This window comes from Pelophylax lessonae (genome assembly GCF_965119305.1).
Source record: "Pelophylax lessonae genome assembly, chromosome: 3".
Lineage (NCBI taxonomy): Eukaryota > Metazoa > Chordata > Amphibia > Anura > Ranidae > Pelophylax > Pelophylax lessonae.
This window is the reverse complement of record NC_138770.1, coordinates 514,643,566-514,670,965: the sequence shown is the minus strand read 5'-3', so window position 1 is coordinate 514,670,965 and position 27,400 is coordinate 514,643,566. Positions and strand designations below refer to the sequence as shown.

General features: G+C 41.5%; 1 protein-coding gene across 2 annotated transcripts in view; it reads left to right on the top strand.

Annotated features, from left to right (window-relative positions):
* The window catches only part of MTHFD1L (methylenetetrahydrofolate dehydrogenase (NADP+ dependent) 1 like), a 562,387-nt gene that overhangs the window by 494,243 nt on the left and 40,744 nt on the right, over positions 1–27,400 (top strand). For both annotated transcript variants that reach the window (XM_082251220.1, XM_082251219.1), the window contains exon 27: positions 18,914–19,014. In XM_082251220.1, the coding sequence (XP_082107346.1) occupies positions 18,914–19,003 (90 nt within the window). In that variant the 3' untranslated portion in view covers positions 19,004–19,014. The remainder of the gene's footprint in view (positions 1–18,913; positions 19,015–27,400) is intronic.

Genomic DNA, 27,400 nt, shown 5'->3' with positions numbered 1-27,400 from the left:
TCGGCTACGGCATGCCTTCCTTCCTCTCAAGTTGCTGCGGGAACTTCTTCGCAGGATAGAGGTGGAGGGAATTCCAGTTATTCTGGAAATTCTGGATTGACCTCGTCAAGCCTGGTACGCCGACTTGGCGAGGCTAGTCGCGGACGCTCCTTGGAGACTTCCTCTCAGGGAGGATTTGCGGTCTCAGGGACCGATCTTCCATCTTGCTTTACAGTCGCTGGCTTAATGGCCTGGCCATTGAGACCCAGGTACTGAAGGACAAGGGAGTGTCAGCTTCAGTTATTCCTACCTCCAGTTAAAGCAAGGAAAGCGACTTCCAGCACATGGAAGTCTTATATTGCATGGTGTGAATCTATTGGATTTTCCCCACATACCTATTCGGTGACCCGAATTTTGGTCTGTCTGCAACAAGGGGTTGAGCAGAAACTATCCTTGAGCACGATCAAGGGTCAGGTTTTCGGCGTTAGCAATCTTCTTTCAAGAAACCTTTGGCTAATCATTCCTTGGTGCGGAATTTCATCCAGGGGGTGCGACATCTGGCTCCGCCAGTGCGCGCACCCTTACCGCCTGGTATCTTAATTTAGTGTGGTCGGTTCTTCAGAAACTTCTCTTTGAAGATATTAGGGAGATTCCCTTGCTTACATTCCCAGAAGGTGGCCTTCTTGGTGGCCATTACTTCTCTACGCAGGGTGTCAGAACTGGCCGCATTATCCTGTCGTTCCCCAGATCTGGTGGTTCATAGGGATAAGGTGGTTCTTCTTCCGAATCCATCCTTCCTTCCTAAAGTGGTTTTCGTAAGACGGACTCACTTTTTGTGATCACGGATAGCCCTTGAAGGGGGTTGCCTGTGTCTGCCGCGACCATATCTACATGGATCAGTCAGACGGTGGTACAGGCTTATTCTATTAAGGGTCGGAATCCTCCGTTCCCTGTTAGGGCGCACTTCACTCGAGCGCTCAGTACTTCCTGGGCCTTTCGCCATCAGGCGTCAGTGGTCCAGGTATGTAAAGCGGCCACCTGGTCGTCGGTACATACCTTTACAAAATTGTATAAAATTGATGTGATGGCATCGGCGGATGCCTCATTTGGCCGCAAGGTTTTGCAGGCCGCAATTTGAGGAGACCAGTGGTCTACCTGGAGGGTTTTTTTCTGTTTGAAAATTTTTTTGAGTCTCATCATTAAGGATGAGCATTGTAAACTTCTAGTTGGCACCGGTTGGGCCTTCTAGATTTGGATTTGATTTCCATTTTCCCACCCCTCATTTGTGATACTGCTCTGGGACTTCCCGAAGGTGCTGTATCACCGAGGACTACGTCTGTCAATGAGCGATAGAGAAAAATGGATTTTTGTAAAATCTTACCGTAAAATCCTTTTCTCTTAGCTCATTGACAGACGTAGTACCCGCCCCTCTGTTTTTTTGAGTTGGGTTGGGTTAAATTCTCTAAAGACTGCTTTTATGACATAACTGATTTGCTGAGGCAGAGAGAGAGAGGATATACCCTCTGGGACTGCCCCTAGGGTGTGGTCAGAGCATTTTATTTCCTGTCTAGTCCTACTCCTGTGGAGGCAACATAACCCGAAGGTGCTGTATCACCGAGGACTACGTCTGTCAATGAGCTAAGAGAAAAGGATTTTACGGTAAGATTTTACAAAAATCCATTTTTTTCTCTCTATCACTGCTAGAGCTAGTCTCTTTTTTTGCAGTTATTTGGTGCAGCATTTCCTCAATATAATAATTGACATATAAAAAACATAAAATGGGCATTATAGGGATCTCATCAAGGGGAGACTTCCCTTGCTCTTCTGCTGCTACATCCATCTCTCAGGAGCCAGAGGAGCATAATGTTCAACTTACCAAGGGCTTTTGACTTTCACCATGTGAAAGCACTTGTGCTTGATAATTCGCCCACAAAGTCACAAGCTTCCTGAGACTTGGTAGTATTGCCTATTTTCTTTGTTCCCAGCAGTTGGAGCGTGGAGTTTAGAAAGGAGAATATGATGTTGAAGTGGGGGATAGAGTAAACTTTTTGCTTTGTCCCATGCATGCCTACAATTATCAAGTGTGCTTATCGTAATTTAGCAAAGCCTTGGAGGTACACACCACTTCCAAATGGTAAAATCATCTTTATTGTTTTTGCAGAAACAGACAATCCACCCATGATCTTTCCTTTAGGAATAATCCTAAGTAGGGGGTGAAACCTATTAGAGATGGGTTCCTTGAAAAAATGTCTGTTTTAGCATTTGCTGAACAATAACGTTAATTTTACCATTTTATAAGTGATGTGACTCCAGGACTTCCTTAAATGGAATATGGGAGAAACAAACCCCTATAGAGTGATCAATCGCTTGCTAGAGTTTAGGATTGCAGAGGTCTTACTAGTAACTTCATATTTTGTATGTCTATTATAATGGTTATTTTACTCCCTACGTTATTGAAAAAAGCAATTTTCTCTTTCGTTCATTGACAGACACAGCTCCTGATCATCATAACCATTGGGTTATACTGCCCTCTACAGGAGTAGGACAGTAGGCAGAAAAAAAAGCTTGACTAGGCCTATGGGCAGTCCCAGGGGGTATACTCCCACTCTCATCTACAGGCACTCAGTTTTCTTTTCTAGTCTGGAGTAAGGACCTAGTTTCTTGCTGGGATCTTGGTCCTGGCATTTTTTTCCTTTTCAAATTAACTGCCGGACTGGACGACAGGCTGGATATTTTTTTAAAAATCCTGTCAGAATGTTTATAATATCTCGCTGGGCCGCCTCCATTATGTAAGAAATTAATAATATCTCGCTGGGCCGCCTTCATTATGTCAGAATGTTTATACTGCTCTGAATATAACAGTGTCTATTTATGTCAATAAGCAAAGATCTGTGCGAAAGGAGAATCTCAACTTATTTCCACAAATCAATATGTAGCGAATTCTTTTTATTGATTAATTTATTTTTAAAAGCATATACCAATCTTAGTGAAAACAGTCTACAGTATGGAATATATAAGACATATTTATTCACGAGACATGTAATCACAATAAATGATCAGACTTGAGATGACACAAAAAGAGAACTTTACATAAAATATGAACTTCAAACAATAAATGCAATGTGATGTGTGGCTCAATAATGAAAGTAAAAATAAAGCAAGATTACGTTTTCTCCAGGTATAGTATAAACCATAAATGAATGTTCTATATAATCAGACCACAATTGTCTGCGCAATGCACAGCCTGATAGTCACTCCACTGCAGATGAAGCGAGAATAGGCTATGCAAAACGTGAGACTAATACGCCAATATGCGCTAAATCTGATATTAATAAAAATGTATAAAGAGCAAAAATCATCTCTTTAGAGAAAAATCTACATATGGTTTATACGGCTGGGATTGTACTCTCGTTACCCTTAAATATGAAATATAAAACATATAAGGAAGTACATAAACAATATTGAAGAATAATCAAATAATTAGCAAGGCATATTTACCATATTTAAAATGGCTGCTAGCTTAGAATGGTCGTTACCAGAGTCCTTAAGATGGCCGCCTTCCCAAGATGGTGGCCAGGTAGGGAGGAGTTTCGTTTGGCGTCCCTCAAAGTTTCAGATACATGATGGAGCAAAATGGAGTCTGTATAGATGAGTCTATGCATAGCTGTAGTAGCGTGTGTATTGTATGTGTGATGTATGTTGGGCAAATGTCATGAGTCATGTGTCCCTCTCTCATCTGGGTTTTCTTTTTATATGGTATAGAACAAAGGACTATTAAAATTACCATAAGTTAAACCCAGAAGGAGTAACCTGAACCCCATTGGTTGGGATAACTTATCCATTAACTGGTGATGTCATTGGGTGACCCCTTTTGGTCAATCAGTATATGGATATATTAAAACTATAGGATTTCTCCATTTAAGAAAACATAAAATGTATCCATACTCTCATCTATTACATGTCCATTTAATATCCATCATGTATCTAAATAAAGATTAAATCTGGTAACACTGTTTTAATATTTAATATATCTCATTTAATATATATATATATATTGGAAATTACTTTTTAACCTAAGACTTCAATTAGTAGTAGTCAGTCACCAGAGATGGCAGTATTGCATTGCTCTTAGGTTCAGTATGACAGCATTATTTGCCTACAAATAAACTTTGAACCTTATATTGACAAAGAGCTTACCATCTCAGACTTCCTAGAACCTAGCAAGGTTACAAATGTTTTATGATACTGTCTTACTTACAAAGGATTAACATGAAGTCTATCTTTCTTGACATGTAATGATGAGTCATCAAAATCAGTTAGCAAAAATTAAACAATTATAATATATAACGGTTTTCTACATATCTATGTATGTTAGTTATATATATATATATATATATATATATATATATATATATATATATATATATATATATATATAATATATATATAAACTATCATTGTTAATATTCTATTACATTGTTAATATTCTATTACATATAAGATTATAATGTATCTTTAAATCTTATTTTTACATGGGTTTAAGCACAGAAAATACTGACTAAGGTTTATGATTCCCACACAAACAAGATTATCTTGGTATAGCGTCTTAGACTTATATCTAAGGAAAATCAACAGACTATTTATTACCTTAGGTCAACACAGCATGTCTGGGGTAAACCTGTTGAATAAGCACTTTTCCTAAAAGGAGGTTTGAACTTTTAGTGACCTTCTACAACATGGATGCCACTGCTCATCATTTCTATGTAAAATAGAATATCTATATATGACTAGGCTTGTGACGGTATCAGATTTTCATGCTGCGATTAATTGATTAAGGTTTTGCCACGGTATTATCACGGTATTCTATTATTAAATTTAAATTATTAAATTTCCACCTCACTTCAATTTCATTGCTGAAGTTAGGGGCTTTGGTTCACTTATGCACATTATTATATAGTCAGTCAGTACAGACTCTGTGAACCAGGCCTAAAATAGGTCATCAAGCAGTGTCTGGCCTAACTGGTGATAACTGGTCCTGGCGCTCGGCTCCGATCCGATGGCCTGGTCATTAAGAGGGCAAATCCTTGTGGTCAAGAAGTGGTTAAACCTGAAGGAGGTGTTGTTTATAAATTACTTTACTATTGCTTTAGGCCTGGTTCACATGTATGCGGGTTGGTGGTTCACATGTATGCGAGTTGGCGGTTCACATGTATGCGGGTTGGCGGCCCACATTTGCACAGGCATAGCAGCCCATTGATTTGAACGGGCTGCTATGCCCTCATTTTCCGCAGAAAAAAGGTGCATGCAGCATTTTTTTAAAATTCAGTGGCCTTGAAATCCATCCTGCTTTTGCACCATGCGACTAACCTGCAGTTCCTGCTCTGGCAAGCTTTCTGCATTTTTTGTATACGTGGGCACGGCATTTAAAAACAGTTTGCGTGTGCAGCAACAGCAGGTAAGTCGCATGGTGCAAAAGGAGGATGGATTTCATGGCCACTGCATTTTTTTAAATTCTGCATGCACCTTTTTTCAGCTGAAAACGCAGGCATAGCAGCTCAAGCCCATTCACATCAATGGGCTGCTATGCCTGTGCAAATGTGGGCCCCCAACCCGCATACATGTGAACCAGGCCTAAAGCAATAGTAAAGTCATTAATGGATAAAAACACCGGTCCTCCTGCAGGTTTAACCACTTCTGGATCCCAAGGATTTGCCCCTTTAAAGACCAGGCCATCGGATCGGAGCGCCAGGACCAGTCATCACCAGGTAGGCCAGACACTGCTTGATGGCTATATAATAATGTAACGTGGGCTGCTATGCGTGTGTGTGTATGTATATGTATATGTATATGTAACAAAAAAAAAAATTGGGATAACTTTACTGTTACGTTTTTTTTTTGAAAGACTGCTGCGCAAATACAGTGTGACATAAAATATTACAACAATCGCCATTTTTTTCTGTAGGGTCTCTGCTAAAAAAATATATAAAATGTTTGGGGGTTCTAAGTACTTTTCTAGCAAAAAAAAAACTGATTTTAACTTGCAAGCAACAAGTGTCAGAAAAAGGTCCAGTCTTTAAGAGGTTAAACTTCCTTTCTCCCTGGCAGAGGGAAGGAAAAGATACAATGTAATCATTTTTGTTTATAGTTACTGGGAGACTTAATGCTGAAAGGCTTAGCTGTGTGAGTGAATGAGTCATCCAGCTCACTGAAATGTATCAATTCACAAGTCAGACCCAGGAGCAGAGAAACTCGGTATTTTAAAAATGGCACAATAACAATACCGTGGCTATGCAATACCGCGATATATCGAATTACCGAAAACCGGCATATGTCTATATATGACTATGCCAAAATTCAATTTTTCATTTACTCTACCCAATAAGCCTGACAATCCAGTGGTCATCCCAGTCTGGCCAGCGAGTCCACGCAGGCAAGAGCTCTATGCTGGGTCGACCGCGGCAGGCTCCATCTTGGACCGGGCGGCCAGCAAGGTAAAAGTCTCTCTGGGAGACGTATGATTAGGCGCCGATAGTCTGTGTCAGTGTTACCCTGGCTGACAGCCCCCCTACTTTGGTGGTGAGCAGTTTTTCTTGGGAGTGTTAACCGCATGCTGGACTGGTAAGTAGATGGCCCCCTCCCTCATTCCCGGATGGCGAGTGGGGCGCGGGTACTCCCTGGGGGGGTCGGTCCCTCTGGGGTTCACCTCCAACCCACACCCCCCTCCACCTTGGGGGTCATTGGCTCGCATTCTACATGCCCTGTGTCCCATCTGGCGGGTGCACTGTTCCCCCTCCACACTTGGGGTTGTTTGTACTGAGGGGAGTTTCCCTTGGACTATGTGTAAGGTGCGGGGAGCGGGTGATTGGACTTGCACGGTTCCGCCCTCCACATGGTCGGACCTGCGGGTAATTTAGGCTGTGGCTTTGTGGCCTACTGGTCGAATGCTCCGTGGGGTGGCTCTGGTGAGGGCAGCTGAAGCTGCTGCTCTCTGCTCAGGCACCAGTCCTCCCCTCCTTTTGGAGCCACACACTAGCGGCTGGACGCACAAAAATTTAGGACACTGGTGGCCGGACGCTTGGAAAATCCTCAACTCCTTTCAATTATTAATACTTTGACAGTGCTTAGTTGGCTGTGTAATGTTTTCAGCTAAAATTTGCTTTGCTTACAGACTACAGTACCCCAACCCCAATCTGTTATTTGAACTATAGTCATTTTAAGTTTTTAATCATACAGAATACAAATTCATCAAAGATGTCTCAGTACTACTTCCACAAGGGAAGGTTCCTAAACCCCAATTCCGCTTTAGATTCTACCTCCTCAAAGAATGCCCCACTGTTTTAACTCAGGCTTCATCTACAAAACCAAAACTCAGTCCTTTCTTTTTGTTTTGTTTGGACACAAACCTTACCGAGTCCACCCCAAAATCCTATTCCCAATAAAGGGGCTCCATCGCTCCTAAAGGAGGGGAAACTACTATTCTTGTTTTGCCTTTCTCTGGGTCACGGACATCTCAGACCTGTGGGTTGAATTAGTGATTTTAGAAGGCTAAAAATAAAGGTCAAAAGTATGCTCTCACATTGTTTTCTTTTCTCAAATGAACCTAAATCTTCTTAAGGAGTACCCAATCAGGGTACAACCAGTCAGTGCCACTGTTGTTGCATATATCAACCACCAAGGGGGAGCCAAGAGTCAGGCAGTGTTGAAGGCAGTCACCCTCTCTGCTGTTCACATCCTAGAAGTCGGCAATTGGAAGGCAGCTTACCTCAGCCGTCACTGCTTTGACCAATCTCCTATGTTAGAAATAGGGAACTCCAGATGTGAATGTCCTAACCTCCAGGTACAACAGGAGGATGCTCTGATAGATCCCTGGACCCTGTTACAGCTAATATATGCCTTTTCTTCCAGTGTGAATTCTTGACGACTCTACAAAATACAGCAAACTGGTGTTTTGTTGTTACATCAGATTTGGTCAAGAGACCCTGGCACACAGACGTGCTCAAACTTCTAGGAGATAATCCATGGCCTCTTCCAAACAGGCCATACCTTCTTCCTCAGGGCCTTCTGTTCCATACTGCTTCTCTGTCACTGGCGTTAATGGCATGGTTATTGAAAGTCTGTCACTCCCATATTGCTTAAAGCCAGAAAAGCCAGTACTGGAAAGATTTACTATTGTACCTGAAAAAACTTATTTGGCTGATATGAACACAGGCATTTGAATTGCAGAGATTTCTCTGTGCCTTTCATTCTGGCCTACAATCGAGACGTGACTTAGAGGCACATGTGAATAGCAAAGGAAACTCATTGCATTCCTGTGGAACTCACGTGATTGAGCAGCGCAATTTGAGCCCATTCTCTCTTCCCTTCCCTTCCCTTCCCAGTGACTTTATACTATAAAAATAAATATACTAAAATAAATGAAAGGAACTCTGCATAAGACCGGGTTCACATACTAGCATTTCATGAATGCACTAAAGTTGCTCTGCATTTTGGCACACAAATTGCAGATGTGAATCATCTGTGTGCTGGAAAACAATGTTAACTCGGGCAACATTGAAAACTCCCCAGATGCTCTAACACTCCTCATCTGTACCCGACTAGTTTAAGTGCTTAAATTTGAATTTCCTCAGCCCAGAGAAAGCTTACATCTTTGTTTCACATTAAACCCTGTGCATTTGAAATCTCATAAGACTTCAGAGAGGTCTCTGTGGCTGAGGAGAAGAACTATTCTTAAAGTAATAGTTGTCCTTATACCATAACATATATGTACACTTTAGCTTAGTATAGTGTAATACATGCTCCCTTTATAAGCACATCATGATTACTTTCCTGGCATTATTCACTGGCATCCATTGTCTTTCTATGTGCCACTTCCCTGGACTTCTTTTTGCAGAGTGTGCACTAACCGTTTTTTTTCACCATGTTACTTCAGGGCTACATCTCCTATTGTGCCTAGTGCCTGCATACATGAGTCAGTCATTCATGATCTTTCCCTGATCTGAAGACTCTGCCCGTGCTGACGCACAAAGGCAGCCTGAAGAGACATTTCATAGGAGACATTCCTCTGCTCCTCCTAAAAGTAATTGACAGCAGCTCAAGGCGTGTCTTTTGTGTTTCTTCTCTTGGGCTGTCTGTGCATGTCGACACAGGCAACTTCCACGCTTTGTACTGTAGTCTGAGCCCAGAAGGATGCGCATTTCCATGCACCAAAGACCACAGGATAGAGCCTAAGTTATAGGACTTTTTTTATGAATGTAGTTGTTTGTGCTGTTATTTACTTAAAGGGAGAGGTCATTGGGTCCCCCCAAAAAAAATCTCCAAACCGAGGAAATCTCTCATGAATAAATTGTGGCATTAGATCCACAGTGGTCTCAACAAGGTGGTTATAATATCACTTCTCACCAGTAATTTAGTGTATATATAACTTTAAATGGTGAGGGTCTAGGGGACACCGTACTCGCATACAGGTGGGGTATATGGTGGCCGTAATAAAATAGTCCAAACTACACTCACTCATTCTCCATCCTGCTCCTGTTGCTATTTAGTAAACAACTGTGTGTGCCAGTCAAACAGAGGAAGAGATTGGATCCCTCGCCTACTCACAAAAACCATGGGAACCCAAACAAAAATGTGAGAATAGTGCACCTGAAAAGAAAAAAAGAAAAAGACCCTACATGTTTCGCTCCAAAAAGAGCTTCCTTAGTGATGCCAATATAAAATACATAAATACTAAACCTTATCAAAATAAGGTGCTTGAAACACAATATACAGCAAAAAGTGTGAAAAAATAAGAAAACCTGCATTTATGAAGTTAAGACATGTAGAAAAAAAATAGTTCACCTGACAAGAACAACAAAAGACCCTACATGTTTCGCTCTAAAAAGAGCTTTTTCCGGGGTGGCAATAGCAAAGCACCACATGGCAATTTTTGGGAGCCGATGACCTCTCCCTTTAGGTAAAAAACAGGACGCGTACAATTACATTAAGAAATAAGTCCTATAAGTTAGGCTAATCCTGTGGTCTTTGGTGCATGGGGATGCACATTCCCATTGTGTACAGTTAAATTCTACATTGTAAATGAATGCACCACTATGCTGGCCAGGGATCGTTTTGCTGCATTAAATATACAATTAGTGGATGGTGTTATCACCACAGCACCTAGATTACCAGTGTCCAAAAGTTCACTATTCAAAGACTCACTGGACTGTGCAAAGAACTGTTTCACAAAATTAACAAATAAAATGAAAAGATGAAACCAGTATGTCAGAAATTGGGACTCTTACTCTGTGAGAGAAGCTGTTTCCAAATAACTTAAAGGTATTGTACACTTTTAAATGTTTTATTGTTTAACTAGGTATTAGTGTAGTTGTATCCACTGTCAGTGTTTCCTTTACCTTGTAATGATGGACTCACATTGTGTGGCTGCAGTTTGTAGTGTCATGGATGATTGATTCCATGTCCATGTATTCGTTCACCTAGCCTGTCCCTATTCCTTAAAGGGACAGGCAATCTAGCTTGTCTCTATTCATTAAAGGGACATGCAACTTCTTCTTCTGGGTCAGACAGCACAGCACAATCCATATCCTGTTTTCTCTGTGTTGACTCGCAAATGGGAGAGTGCGAATATAGTGAAAGACTGCATGGTGACCTCTGTTATTTGCTTTGTCTATTCGTGTTTGTTTCAAATCGAATTACTGTTTAGCTCTCAATTGCACTGGACAGAGACTGTGATTATGGGATATGTAGTTTCTCCACAGGAAGTGTCAGTTCTTAGACTAAAAACAAATCTCATGCATTAATATGTTAGTCTTCTAAAACTCGAATGTGAAGATTTACTTTTTTTTTTTCAAGAAAAATATTTATTGAAAGCTAGAACTATAGCATTGCTATACAATACCCTACAGCACACTGTCAGAGTGGGCCACCATTTAAATTGGGCCAAACAATGGCAAAGAGTTGAAGTAGTACACAGAAAATGTACAGCTGCTTGTTAACATCAACATTGAGATACATGAGCGGAAAAAGATTTAATAAAGTACAGGAGCAAGCATAAAGATTACATCCTCACCCAGTGTGAACTCTCAACAACCTGTCAATAATTAGATGTAGTAGTGCTACCCCTACATAAGCAAACATAAGTTTGCTTATAGAAGATTTACTTTACTATAGAATGTGTGTACAATGCAACAAATGACACCATGATACTACATGCTCAATGCACATCCAATGCAATGGAAAATACAAGGTGCAGGTAGTAAGGTTTGAAATGCCTAGGAAAAATGACTAGAACAAGATATTATTGATGCGTCTGAATGGGTATTTCCTATTTTGACAATGAAGAAAATGGGTAGTACTAGACTGTGTGCTTGGTCTATGCGAAACACATGAAGCTGATGTAGTTCATAGTCACCCCTTGCCACAGATTAAGGAAAAAAACGACTATGAGCTGAATATGTGATGTGATCAGAACACTGACCTGTAGATGTCACTATTTATAGATTTCACATGTATTATTTCTATACTTGTTAGTTTCAGTTCCTATTATATTCTCAGAATCCTGCCTGTGTATTATGGATGCCTGAACTTGTTAAAGCACCCTATAATTACTCTGCCTCCCAGAATACAGGACACAACACTGCCCTCATAATAAACACCATAATCCTAATGAAAAAGTCCTGCAGCTTTTAGAATGCAGCCAGATGCTCTGGAGGTTTGTTTTTCCATGGAATTGTTTAATTAATCAAATGATCTGAGTCAATAATTGTAATGCTGTGGAATCCAATAAAGTTCCAAGAATCCTTTTAGCAGATTCAATAAAGTTCGTGGAGGCTAGTGAAAAACACAACATGTTCTCTGTAGTCACCTTTCCAGCCTATTCTTTTCATTGGCAGAGTGTAATAAGCTTGTAAAATGAGATCGTCTTATTGAAGGTTAAATAGCAGAGCTCTTCTCAACACACAAAATACATTGCTGTAACCCGCAAGGAAAGAAATATGATATTTTCCTGATGCTAGGGTCGTGCTTGAGAAATGTTTGTCACCAGAAGTTTTTACTTATTTTGTGTTGTGGTTGAAAGCAATTAGTGGTTGTTAATGTAATGAGCACTGGGTGCCTTTGAAAGCAAGCAAATTTCAAGTTTTCCCAGGCAGTTCCAAGATATAATACTCTGTGCATATATTCTTTTATTTTCATTTGTAAATTTAGGTGAAACCAAAAAGGAGCTTCAGCCAGTCGAGATTCAGATGTATGACTTGCTGCCATTCCATTGAACTGGATTAAATGTGGTGGAGACTCCACCACCTTTTCACGATGTCAATTCTTATAACCAGAAATCTGCTCCTAGAGGCAGCATGCTATATACCAGTGATATTCACCTTTTGGAAACCATGTACAGGCGGTCCCTGAGGTACAAACAATATAGGGTCTGTAGGTTTGTTCTTTAGCTCCAGCCAAAAGACTCATTTTTAAGTTTTTTTTGAATAGCATACTAAAGGGTTACCACCCCTGTGCCATTTGTTTTGCTGTCTGTATCCCTGTTCAGAAGATTTCACCTCACTTTCTGTCCCTATGACAACTGGATTTTGAAAATTTTGGGTTGTTGTGGAATCAAGGATTGGTGATAAAGCTTCAGTGGAGACACCTCCTTACAGGAGTGAATTTCCCTTCCTAGAGGTAGATTTTCTCACTTCCTGTTGTCTCCCTCTGTAAGTAGGAGTCATTTGTAAGTCGGATGTTTGTAACCCGGGGACCGCCTGTATGTAACATTGTATTAACATATGCACTTTTGCATATTTTTATAATATATAGAAACAATAAGTTTTACACATACATCTTCATCTAAACTTTCACGACACAATGCACTGGTTTTGATTAGGTTATATTATGTTTTTATTTGATAAGAGCTGGATGGGTCACATACATTGAAGATTGTGATGTTGTCTTTTTTTGTGTATTAGAATGGAGGCAACAGGTTTTCCAATTAAGTAGGGGTGTGCACCTTCAAGCACGCATAATTAAGCTGGGTTCTTTGTTGCAGTAGTTGTAGTGAACAAGCACGCTGCTGGTCGTGTGAAACACGTCTACCATTTCCACTCTGTTGTACCTTGTATCCAGATTTGTACAAATAGATCTTTGCTACTATAAAGTCATCGTTTTGGTGTGCAGCCACTTTCTCTTTATTTTTCTTTTATCCGGTGGCGATCCGAGGTCCAGCACCCACGGCTGATTGTGGATCTACATCCTCCTGAGCGGTGTACATCATCTTTTCAATATACTAGTGATGGTGAATCTTGGCACCCCCAGATGTTTTGGAACTACATTTCCCATGATCAACTACACTGCAGAGAGCATGAGCATCATGGGAAATGTAGTTACAAAACATCTGGGGTGCCAAGGTTCGCCATCACTGCTATATATTAGAGGTTGAATCTGTTACATATCAGATTCAGAGATCAAAATTTGTATTTTAAAAAAAAAAAAAATATATATATATATGTATGTATGTATATATATATATGTATGTATATATATATATATATATATATATATATATATATATGATCTAAAACACGTTTTGCAGGTTTCAGACAAGATTTTAATCTAATAGGCATGACCGACTCCGTTGGCATTGGCAGGTCCCTTGATACAAGCTACCTGCGCCTGCTGTTACCAAGACATTTAGTAGCAGCAGAATGTTTTTTAGACCACCTCTCATGATGGGGTTAAAAAACAAAAATTAGCCCTTTATAGTACAAAAACCGCAGATAATCACTACTATAAGGGGTACTAAATGTTGATTTAGTTTCAGTCCTAGTTGCTATATTTTCTTGAACACTAGATACCCTCTAAGAGACTTGTTGACTTTTTTTAAATTTGGTTTTTATTAGTGTATGCATAAACTACTTTTTTAGTTTTAGCCAGGGTAGGGAAGGATTGGAACCTCTGAGGTTTTTATTGCTGTCTGTGTTTATGCTAAATAATTTTACCCTGTCTGTACTGGCGACTGTTGTAACAGGAACAGAATGTGATGTTATATCCATTTCTTTTACAGAAAGTTATGGGTAAATCTTTCAAAAGGGTCACTTGTTTTAGTGATAACTGTCTAAGGCAGGGGTGCTCAACCTTTTGAAAAGTGCGGGCCCCTTAAGTGATTTGTCAACTGGCCGCAGGCCACAATGAAATGAATCATTGTTCAGAATTTTAGAATTTTTTATTTTGAATAGAATAAGAAAGATTTTTAAACAAGGTTTATCTTTTTTCGTGGGACCAATCCACATTGGTGGTTTACCCACTGTTTAATCACAATCACAGAAATCACATTTTTCATTACCTAGATCACCTTTAGGCCCACTCTCACGCTCATGTGTGACCAAGCCAAAAAAGCTCCGAACCAGTGTTGCAGCCCTTAGTATGTCAGAGTCTTTGCAGCCATCCCTTGAATTGTCAAAACTAGGACTGTGAGAAATCTAAAAAAAATGGGCCATAGAAGCACATGCCCCTAGTGGTGCAATAAACTTCTTTATTGAACAAAGATAAAATGACACCTAATGCAATTACATAATCCCGGAATTACACCAAGTTTCACACAACTGAGAATCCACCTTCAGAACCTCTGGAGGACCGGCAAGCATTCAGTAAAGTGGTGTTCATCTGAAGGAGGCTGTGTGGGTTGTCATAGGTTAGAGGCCTCGGGCCACTTCAGTCAGCTCTGCGAGGCACAGGTTGAGCATGCAAGGTCTAAGAGGAATCCCTCTTCTTGAGCTACACAAATAAAATTAAGATAAAAATATATCCTAGAAATAATAATGCTAAAAATGCCAATGCTGTGCTTAAAGCGGAACTAAACCCATCGGTTTAACGGTTTCAAAAAAAGTTACATTCCGGAATGTGTCGGCAATGTAACTGGCTTGTGCTTCCCACTGAACTGTCAAACCATCAAATGGCTGGTGTCATAACTGATCACATGTGCAGCACCATGACGGCTGAAGATCGAACCGAGACTAAAGATGGATACCCACTATACAACTTTTGTTGTTAGATTTCCTTTAGATTTAACTTCAACTATGTAGTGCAAGGGCCTGCCTGATTGCATACAAATTGAAAGGGTTTAGGTATGACCTCATATTATATGGTTTTGGTAAATCAAAAGGAAAAAGTCTACAGAAAATTGTCTAGTGGGTATCCAGCTTAAAATGTCAGCTTCCGTGGCTGAAAATTAAAGGAGGGTTTAGTTCTACTTTAATCACCTCTGTACTGCTGTATTGTCAGAAAAAGTTGAGGAGATGGGCATCTTTTTCTTGAGTGACGCTTATAAACATCACTCCAAAAATAGCCTTCAGTTGGCAGGTATGCCTATTAATTCCGGTGGACTGAGCTGCCCTTGGTAGGCTCGATTCACAGGCACAGTGTGCAGCACCTTTCAAAAAAGCTCAGCACCTTCTGATAGCTGTGATTGGTCATAGAAGTGACCATTCACAGTGCTCTCAAATGTACAGATTTCTGTTTACATTTGAGAGCCCTCCCCTTCCACTTATATTGAAGTAAAGTTAGAAATCAGAACTTGTGAATGAATGAGTCATTCATTAGTTCCTGGCATAAACACAGATCTCAGCAGCAACAGTAAAGCCTAGTACACAATTTCACACTGGGTTGAACAAAAAAAGACTGCTCCGGTCAGAGCCGCTGTGCCAACAATCCGATGTTAGTACAGCGATCTCCCCTGCTGAGCTGTTGTGTTCTGACAACCATTAGCTGAGAGCACTGATCAGGAGCCAGCCGGCTGCTGGTTTTCCAGCATGCTCGTCCGACAGAAGCCAGCCAAACAGCTGACTTCTGTCAGACCTGCTGCCATACACACAGGTCGAATGTCGGTCAGTTTTTATTGAACCGACTGGTGTCGGCCCGAGTGTACTAGGCTTTAGGACGTGTGTTTTTTTTTTTTTTTTACCCTTTCACTACCTCTTCTCTCCTACACATCTAAACTCCTCCTTGTCGCTCTGTGATCTTTATTACCAGGTGACCTTAACCTTTCGCCTCCCTTATCCTGCACATTAACCCCTTCATCGCCATCCCCCCATTGTATGTGACCAGTACATTAAAGTGTTTGTTACCCTAAAGAAAATGTAACCTGTTCCTTTAAAGCATATTATTCAGCACAGTGCTTGTGCTGTGTAATTTGATCCCCTGTATCGCCTGAAATACCTGGCTGATCCTCCTGCTTCTGCCCTTCCCTTTGTAAATTGACCACATATTATCATGGCTGCTGAGCCCTGACACCATGGTCCGTTTATTTGCCTCCCTCATCCGCAGCTCTCCTGTCCTCTCCCCTCTACCTCCCTGCCTGTCAGCTCTGTCAGTGCCCGCCCCCTCCCCTCCTGCTTCTGAAATTTCAGTTACGTTTTTACACTATCCTCTGTTTAATAATGTAAGCTGCCTCTGTGTATGTGCCTCATAAAAAAAAAAAAAAGCCACTATATACCTGAATTCAGAGCGCCGCACCCCGTGACCGGCTGCTTCTCTCCTACTGACGTCAGCAGGAGATTCTCAGCCCCGCCCGCTAAAACTGTCAGGCCGAGAGAGAGGAGAGAAGGGGCGCTCTGAAAACGGGTATATAGCTAAATTTTTTATTTTTACAAAGCACAGACACTGGGGCACCTTATATTATTTAACAGAGCATAGTATGAACTGAATATAGTGGCTTACCCACGTTAATCCTTCTAAAGCCTCTGTGTAAGTTCTGTATGTCTTGTATCTTTTGAACCATTACCAAGCTCCATGTTGTAACCGCCTGACTAACCGCATGTTTCTTGCCTAACAAAAAATTTTGGTTAAAAAAAATGAGATCACCTTATAGTGTCTACTTTCCAAAAAGGGTTCATTTTGATGGTGCTCCTATAGTTCTGGCAGTTTTTTTTTTTAACAAAAAGTTAGACAAAACTTTTTTTTTTTTTTTTTACTATATATAGAAAAAAGCACATTCCAATGTCTTTCTTGAAGCAAAAGCTGTCCCTTCAACTTTTTTTTTTTTTTTTTTCCTAAATCATTGATCCATATGAGGAAAAACCCCACCGGTGAAAAAGGAGATGAGTAATGTAGATGGAGGGTGACCAAGATGTTCCTACTTCACACCTACAGTGAGTACCAAAATCTGCTTATCAGAATTCTATGACCAGTAAGTTATAGGTGATCTAATCAGGTACAGGGAAGTAGGTCTCCTAGACCTTGTAAACTGGATCCACTCAGAGAACTCTGTCCACTCTCAAAAGACAAAAATCAAAAAGTGCTTCCATAGTGCAGTATCCAACTAACACTTTATTGATAAAAAAAATAATTGCACTTACAAGATCCAGTTCTTGATATCCTCATAAAAGCATAAACAAGCGAACATAGGACATGTGTGGCGTTCCTGCGGGCTTCCCTCCGGGCTCCCGGCTCAAGTAACCAATCGGATAGGAGTGACGTGATGACGTCACCGTCGTAGGCCTATGATGGTGATGTCATCTTGTAACTCCTATCCGATCTATCAGTTCTTTGAGCCTGGAGCCCACAGGAACTGCGCAAATGTCCTATGTTCGCTTGTTTATGCTTTTATGATGATATCAAGTACTGGATATTGTAAGTGCAATTATTTATTTTATCAAAGTGTTAGTTGGATACTGCACTATGGAAGCGCTTTTTGATTTTTGTCTTTTGAGAGTGTACAGAATTCTCGGAGTGGATACAGTTTACATGGTCTGAGGGTGACCTGCTTCCCTGTACCTGATTACCTATAACTTACTGGTCATTGAATTCTTATAAGCAGATTTTGGTACTCACTGTAGGTGTGAAGTAGGAACCTCTTGGTCACCCTCCATCTACATTACTCGTCTCTTTTTCACCGGTGTTGTTTTTCCTCGTATGAATCAATGATTCAGACTTGATTATCTTTTTGCCTTCACAGACATTTCTTTTCTAGTTTATTAATTGTCTATTTTTTTATGTATATTTTATTTATTATACATATATTGTGTTCATATCTAATTCAAACCTGCCCTATTTTCTCATTTACTGATTTGGAGTTTGTATCTTTACTCGGAGTACTGGCAGCTCCTTTTACTCTAGCGCAGTGTTTTTTTTTTGTTTTTTTTTTTGCTTTATATGCCAGTAAAAAGCATGTATAGATAGAAAAAAACAGTGTTTCTGTCTTTCAACCTTTTACTGCATATGTCCTGAGTCCATGTGCCTCTGCGCCTGACAATTTTTTTGCTCAAAGAAATAACCCTCTCTTATATTGTAAGCTCTTAACGTGCAGGGCCCTGTGACTCCTGTATTGTAACACTACTGTCTGCTTTCATGTTGTAAAGCGCTGCACAGACTGTTGGAGCTCGATAAATCCTGTATAATAACCACCAGTCATCTGAGATAACCAGCCTGTGTATGTATTGCTTTATACTTGCATGATATGCTTGTATATTTTAGATTTTATTCCCCTCCATTTTCATATTGTAGGATTTCTTGAAGGTCTCCTGTTATGTTATTGTGCAAGTTCATTTTATGTTGTAGATAGCATACCTTTGGTTTTATATCGGTTGATGCTTAGTTGGCTAGCAGTCTGGTGAAGTGAGACTGCTTTTACATAGGCTACCAGGGGGGGTGGTGACAAAAACAGGTGGTTGATTTTAACCATGTTTTTACTGCCCCATCTACAAGTGGACATGGTACTGCGCCTGGAGGAGTACACCATGCCATGCCAATTTTAATGCTACCTGCCATGCCTGTTCAACTCTCCAATGATCTCCCCAATGTAAGTTGCCATCCACTTCAACCATGAACCAAACACTTGCATTGCATTTTCTGCGTAGTCCCACGATGTAAAGTTGCCGTAACTGTTATCTGACAGCAATTTATCTACATAGAATGTCTTGTCATTAATATACCATTATTTTATTTTTTCTCATAGATGAGTACCATGCCAGGATTACCCACTAGACCTTGCTTTTATGACATTGACCTTGATCCTGACACTGAAGAAGTAAAAGGGCTATTCTAAGCAAACCTCAGGTACACCAAATTTTATTTTAGTGTGTATTTTTATTAAATATGTTTTTCCATCTTTAGAAAATGATCTTGGCTAAAATGACATTAGTGAAAAACAATTTGTTTTGAGAACAGTTTTACTGTGTTTTTTATATGGGTGAAAAAGTTTTAATCCGGACAATTAAAAGAATCCTCTGCAATATTGTATAATGTACGTGATGGAGGGTACAATAAGAGCATAAATTAATCGTCTCTACTTCTTGAAGGTTTCACACACTTCTACTTCTTGATTTACCAAATTGTTGGTGATTTTCTAATTCGCTTGTTATTTGCTGACATTTAATGGACCGGAAGATCAGTGAAGTACATAAGTGCAGGCTACAATCATCTTCTGTGCCTCACATAGCCCCAATTTCTACATTAGCCTGGAGTTGTCTTTTAAAGGCGCAATGTATGTCAAGATTTGGTTTAGAATTTATGTAGAATATTTACTAATTGGTTTAAATATGATAGAGACTAATAAAACCTTGTACATCTTGGAACAGTGCCCCGGTACTTGCTCCCAACATTTTTAATAACTAACTGCTCCTTTGCTCTGGGGCTACAAGCGCATCCTGGACCAAACTGCTCCATTTACATAAGAACTCAGTGTAGCGCTTGGTGTGCTATAGTGTATTTCAGCTGTAGTATATTTTAGGGCTGGGCGATATGGCTGAAAACTGTATCACGATATCAGTGTTTCATATCGGTCGATATCGATAATTATTGATATTTTTTATTACCCATTTAAAATAAGGACCAGGAGAAAAATGTTACATTTAAACATTTTTATTTTAAACTTAACCTTCCTCTGATCATAATCCCCTCAGTTCTTAAGACAATAAAATGTCAACACAACCATACTTGCTTCGCGTCCTCTGTTTGCTTCCGACGAAGAAGAAAAAATGAAAACCGAAGTATGCAGCGCTTGATGGAAAACACAAAAGCAGGCAATCACTGATATATATATATAGATGAATTTCCACAATGTATCAGAGTGTACTGAAAAAACAGTAGAAGGAGAGTCCGTGGAGAGGAAAAAGTCCAATAAGAAGCTCAGGTGATAAGTTGAAAAGATGTGACCTCCACATCCAGGTAAAATCTGCGGGGATCTCTGAATGGATGGTGCGGTAGCTGCAGCCCGGTCTCCTGCGATGTAAAACAGGAGGACACTACAGGGTATACACAGGGCGGACGATCACCGGTCCCCTACCGGTTTCGTCAAAGCGTGACATCATCAGGGGGCGTGGTTCAGGACCGCCGATCACCCCATTAAATGGCTGCAAGAGTCATGAAAAGGAGCGGCGTCTGATCCAGCCAATCACCTCCCCCACCGCTAGCGCCAACCGCACATTGCTAAGGACAGAGGAAGCGTACCTCGGATGAACCGGAAATGAATCCAGGACCAATCGAAAAACGCCTCCAAAGTCCCAATGAAAATCCATCAGTACCTAACCGCTATCCAATCATAGCCTCCGAGCAAGTAGGCGGCAACTTCCAACTGTAAAAAAGAGAAAAAGCAGGAGGAATAGAAGCCGACTTGCAGCGATATGAGTGAGACTGCTTAAGGAAAAATATTGAACGTTTTATCGAACAATTTTTTTATTGATATTGATCACGTGTCTATCGCGATACATATCGTTATCGTTTTATCGCCCAGCCCTAGTATATTTGAACAATTTCACTGAAACCCAGATTCCTTCCTATGCCTCTCCTGAGCATGCCCTGATGCACTTATCTGTTGCTGTTAAGGTCCGTTTTTTTAGCACAACTGATAACACCAAGGGTGTGCAATGTGTTTCAGATTTCTTAAGGTGTTTGTAACCTGAAACATGATTTGGTATTTCTGAAAGATTGGTCAAAGCAGTGGAAGCTGCAATGCAACATTTCCAAATGCGCTATAATGCACTTAACCACTTCTGGACCAGAAGGGTTTGCCCCCTTAATGACTAGGCCATTTTTTGCGATTCGGCACTGCATTACTTTAACGGACAATTGTGCGGCCATGCGACACTGTACCTAAATAAAATTGATGTCCTTTTTTTCCCACAAATAGAGCTTTCTTTTGGTGGTATTTGATCACCTGTGCGATTTTTGGCCCTATATAAAAAAAAAAAAAAAATTTCTGTGAAAAATATATATATTTTTTACACATCCTGCTATATAACATTCCCAAAAAAAGAATTCAAAATCAAATTTTTTCATCCTTTTAGGCCAGTTTGTATTCTGATACATTTTTTTGGTAAAAAAAAAATGCAATAAGCGTATTTTGATTGGTTTGCACAAAAATTATCGTGTCTACAAACTAGGGGAAAGATTTGTAATTTTTATTTTATTTTTTTTACTAGTAATGGCGGCGATCTGCAATTTTTAGCGGGACTGCAACATTGCGGCAGACAGATCGGACCCCTAACTGACAATTTTGACACACTTGGGGGGGACCAGTGACTAATAAACTACAGGGCTAAAAATATGCACTGTTACTGTAATAATGACATTGGCAGGGAAAGGGTTAACCTAGGGGTGGTCAAATGGTTAATTGTGAGCCTAGGGGGGTGTTTACTAACTGTATGGGGGACGGGTTTGTGAAATGATCATAGAGACTTGTGACCCTATATAGCAGGATCACACAGGCGCTCTGTAATCATTTCAGCGAGATCGGTCAGCTGTGTTTTCAATAGCTGACCATCCGCTGGTCCCGTGGATCGACATCCCCGCTGCCTAGTGGGGGCGGGAGCATACGCTCCCCCCCCCCCGCACCCTGCACGCGACCGGTTCACGCAGGAGAGCCAGCCTGCCGCAGTATAACTGCGGAGGGCAGTCAGGAACCAGTTAAGTAAGAGAAAAAGAGGCGCAACACCTAGTGCATTACCTGTGGTCACTGTATAAAATGTTTTATCAAAATGCCAAATACATACTCACAGACGAGAAGAATATAAAATTGCATTAAAAGATTCTACCACAGATGGAATGGAACACGTCCTTGTAGATGAGACTGTGAACGCATTTCGGGAGTTCAGGAGCTTGACTCCCAAAACTCTTTCTCTTATGTATCTCAGTTGGAGTTCCCCGCCTGAGGAGAGCAGCATGCCGGTCTTCCCCTTGGGAGTGAGCGCTTGGCTGAATTGATTGTTAGGAACCAGTTAAGGAATACAATTTTCCTGATAAGAGTACAATATTGGGGGTACAGTGTTGACCAGAACTACAAAGTTCCATAAAGTGGCCTGGCAGTAAGGAAAGTAAAAAGAATTCTGGGGTGCATCACTAGAGGAATCACCAGTAGAAGAAAGGAGGTTTTGATACCCCTGTATAGATCTTTAGTGTAACTTAATTTAGAATACCGTGTCGATTTCTGGAGACCTAAAAAAGATACAAAATTGTATTGATGAGATACAACAAATCTAGAGACCGCAACCAAAATTGTGAAAGTCTGAGGGATAAAGCTTTACTGGAGAGACTGTGGGCACCTAATGTGCATTATCGATGACAGAAGGGCAAAGCTTAGACATGACTGAAACTTTTAAATACATTAAGGGTCCTTTTACATGGGCGCAACTGCCGACGGAGTTCCTTCTGCTCAGCCGGGAGCCGATCCCCGCTGAGCAGGCGGATAACAGCTCAGTCTCCGTTCTGTGTGCGGAGACGCAGCTGTCAGATCCCCGCTGTCCTCTGTGGGGAGATCAGATGAGAACGAGCCGCCTGTCCGTTCTCATCCGATCCGATCCTCCAGACGGATGGAAAATAGGGTTTCCATCCATCCAGATTTCACGGACAGGATCGGAGAGCAGCGGGTGTCAGCGGACATGTCACCGGTGACATCCGCCACCCCATAGGGATGCATGGAGCATCCGATCAGGTCCGCCTGAAAAACTGACAGGCGGATCGGATTGCCCGTGTGAAAGGACCCTTAAGGAAATGTACAGCCAAAGCTCGTTTGGCTTTACATCTTCTATGGATCACAGGAGTGCAGTTCGTTTTGCACTCCTGTGACCTGTTTCCAGCAGAGAGCGGGCTGAAGTCTACTCTCTGCTGACGTCACAGATGTCGGTCCACGACCATGGAGTCAGGATTTGCCAGGTGTCTGGACCGGCACCCGGCCCAGCCTTTCAGCGAGCCACTAGGGCTGAGCCGGCCACTCCGCCCATCGCTTCAGTGAGAGAGGAGGGGGCAGAGCAGAGAGCTGCTGACTGAACAGAGCGATTAGCAGTGTTCGATCGCTTGGTTCTTAGCGTAGAGGCACCGGGGGGAAGATGCAGCATTGGACCAATTCTGCATCCACCTAGGTATGTATAACTGGGGAAAAAAGAAAAACCCATACTTCTCTTTTAACAGTGTAAAATCAGAGAGGGCAGTATTTTTATTATGTTAAGATTAAGAAAACTGGGACATAACCTCAAACTACCAGATGGAGTTGTAAACTTCAGAAAGTTTTGCCAAGAGAATAGTTGTTGCTTGGAACTTCCAGCAGAGGTAGGGGGTCAGTTAACAGTAAATTAATTTAAACATGCCTGGGAAAAACTTAGATGTAGCCAAGAAAAAAAAAAATCGGCAGATGGACCACTTGATCTTTTTCTGCTGTCTTCTTCTATGTTTCTCTAAAAAACGTGGCAGTGATAACTGTTTTCTATTTTCTGATAGGAGCACTTTACTTTGCTGTAACAAGCGATGAATATATATAAAAAAAACGTTTCATGAATCCCTGCATAGAACATATCACTAAAGTACAGCTGCTATGATCCGAGGAATTTTTTCCATTTACTCTGTGTATTTTCACTTCTGGGAAAAAGTACAATAAAACCTCTGAGTTGTCAGGTTCATTAACATTGTCAGTAATTTGTGATAGAGGCAGGATGACTTCTGCAGTGATGGGTTTCTTATGTGTTAACCGTGTGTGGCTTCCCTGAACATTAGTGCTAAGCGGCTATATACGTTTTCCTGGAGCTATTGCAGTCTCTTATACCCAGACACTAATAGCTGATGTATAGTACCATTCACTAAGCTATAATGAATGCATTATTTGCCATAACAATCCATTTCAGCCATGTCACTGTTAATGTCCGCTCTCGCTGTAAAAATAATGGTCATGACAAATAACAATTGTTAAAGCTTAGTGAATTGAACCCAACAGTATTAATTTGCCTGCACCATATTTTCTGAATTTTCCCATAATGCCTGTGTGAGGGACTGCCCTCTGCCACCTTCCAGAAGAATGCTGTGCTAGGCAGCTCTACTTATAATCTCTTTACAGTAATTCAGGCTTATGCTTATACATACTCTACATCAGTGATCCCCAACCCCCGGGCCGCGGACCGGTACCGGTCCGTGGATCAAATGGTACCAGTCTGCCCAAAGAACATTACATTATTTCCATTTTAGAAAAAAAAATTCAGAAAAAGGTGGACCCGGGGCGCAGAGCAGTGCGCCCTGAGCCCACCCATTTGTGTGACAATAGCGAATGAACATTCGCTATTGTCACACGGATCTTCCTCCTGGCCAATCAGGAAGTGGGTCCGAGACCCGTTTCCTGATTAGCCGAAAGGCGAACCCATGCCATTGGCCGAGGAGGAGGAGGGAGGACTTGAGGAGACGCAGGGAGACTGAGGAAAAGCCACCGCTGCAAATCAGGTAAGTGCACTGGTCACTGTGCATTGATTGGGGGTACGCTGGTCACTGTGCATTGATTGGGGGCACGCTGGTCACTGTGCATTGATTGGGGGCACGCTGGTCACTGTGCATTGATTGGGGGCACGCTGTGGCACTCTGCATTGATTGGGGGCACGCTGTGGCACTCTGCATTGATTGGGGGCACGCTGTGGCACTCTGCATTGATTGGGGGCACGCTGTGGCACTCTGCATTGACGTACCTCCCTCCCGCGACGATATAAAGGTTGGGGAGCACTGCTCTACATGATAGGATGGTTTAGGCTGGCCATACATTTAAATTTAAATTTAGTTAAATTTTCGTATACAAATTTCCTTTAGGCCCCTTTCACACTTGTGCAACTTGTCATGCAACTTTGGACCTCAGAGTTGCACGACATATCGTTCGCCATGTTTTCCAATGATACCCATTCATATATGCACAACTTAAAGTTGCAGCAACTTCAAAGTAGTCCCTGCACTACTTTGGCCCTGATTTTAATGCGTTTTGAGGTCCAAAGACAGCCATTGCTTTAAGCCCAGTCAAAATCGTATCAAAATTGTGGTAAAATCACGGCTGTAAAATCACGTAACTTTCAAGTCGCACAAGTGTGAAAGGGACCTTAGATTTACCTTAAACGATGTAGTTCAAGGGCCTGCCTAATTGGACACTATTGAAAGTGGTTACGTTTTGACCTCATGTTATGTTTTTTGGTAAAGGAAAATTGTTCGATGATTGAACATGTATGTTACTTTGCATTGCCAGCAGGGCTTTTTTCAGCAGGAACGTGGGGGAACATAGTTCGGCACCTCCAGCACTGAATGTATATAATGGCAAGGGGTGCTGGGGTGTGCTGCAGGGTCTGTTGAAGCTGGCTGCTGGAGGATCTATTGTCACTGGAGGGAATCCATTTTTGCAGGGTGAATCTGTTGTTGCTGGGGAGGTGTGTTGTTGCGGGGGGGGGGGGTATATTGTAGCTGGTGGGTGGGTCTTGTGCTGCTGGGGGCTCAGTTGTTGCTTAGAGGGATCTACTGTTGCTGGCTGCTGGGGGTCTATTGATCCTGGTTGCTGGGAGATTGTTGCTGCTGCTGGGGTTCTATGGTTGCTGGTGGGCACCAATTGTTGCTGGGGGGTCCTTTGTTGTGTGGTGGATCTACTGTTGCTGGCTGCAGGGTATCTATTTTACTGCTTTTCTTGTTACTATTAACACATTCCATACAAATTACGCAGCACCACAAAATGATACTTGGTTTTGTATTCTCTAAGATGTGTGGTACTGAGAGGTGGGTGGGGGGGGGGGCAAGGGACAGTTCTTGCAGGTGGGTAGGGGGCAGAGATAAGGGGAGACTCAAAAGATGGGAAGTTCCTGCACCTATTCCCTGAGAAAAAAAAGCCCTGGTTGTCGGTATCTAAATGACAGCTGGTGATAATTAGTCAAGATTTTCCTAATGTTGTACCAGTTCTGCTTACAGTGGTTAGACCTTTAAAACCACAAAAATCAAGAGGTATATTTGCAAAGGAGTGAATGTTGGCTTCACTGCAGGTATATTTTCTGCAATTGATGTACCTGCATTGAATGTTTGGTGAACCTCACATCCCAAGCTTTATCCCCAAGACTTAAAGTGGTTGTAAAGGCTGAAGGTTTTTTACCTTAATGCAACGGTTTGTGTGCTGCCCCCACGCGCACACACACACCCCCTAATACTCATCTGAGCTCCCTCTCGATCCAGTGATGTGCATGAGGGACTCGGCTGTCCTGGGACTCCCTCTCCTCATTGGTTGAGACAGGAGATTGAGCCTGTTGGCTCCCACTGCTGTCAATAACAGCCAGTGAGCCAATGCGAAACGGGAGGGGGCGTGGTTGAACAGTGATTCTATGTGCCTTATGGCTGCATAGAGTAGCAGCTCAGGAGTGAGCATGCAGCGGTGCCCCCATGGAAAGAAGCTTTCTCTGGGGGCACTGCTCGAGAGGAAGGAGCCAGGAGCTCCGGCGAGGGAGCAAAAAAGAGGATTGGGGCTGCTCTGTGCAAAACCACTGCACAGAGCAGGTAAGTATAACATGATTTTTTTTTTTTCTTTACCCAAGCATTAATATCACTTTAAAGTGGTTGTAAACCCTTACATATACCTAATGAAGTGACTGGCCTCAGGTGATACACACAAATTAAACAAATCCTCCTACATAAGTTGTACCTGTTTATCTTCAGTCAAGTCTAAAATGTTTAAAGCTTGTCTGACCTGTCAGAAAAAAGGAGGCAAAGAGCTGAATTTACACACTGCAGAGCTCAGTGAGGGAAACTCTGACACCTGATTGGAGGAAAGGGACACACCCTCCTGCACACAGGAGACTGAGACTGTCAATCAACTGGAGATCTTTCCCCTGTCACATTTTTTTATTTTTGGTGTCATGTACAGTGGGTACGGAAAGTATTCAGACCCCCTTAAATTTTTCACTCTTTGTTATATTGCAGCCATTTGCTAAAATCATTTAGGTTCATTCTTCTTCCTCATGAATGTACACATAGCACCCCATACTGACAGAAAAACACAGAATTGTTGACATTGTTGCAGATTTATTAAAAAAGAAAAACTTTTCTGCAGCAGACCAAAGCTGTGAAGTCTCCATTTCTCCATTCACTTCTATGCAACGCATTTTGAAACACAACGCACTGCCCCCGGAAGTCAGAATATAGTTGGGCTTTAGGCTACACAGGAAGATGGACCATTTTC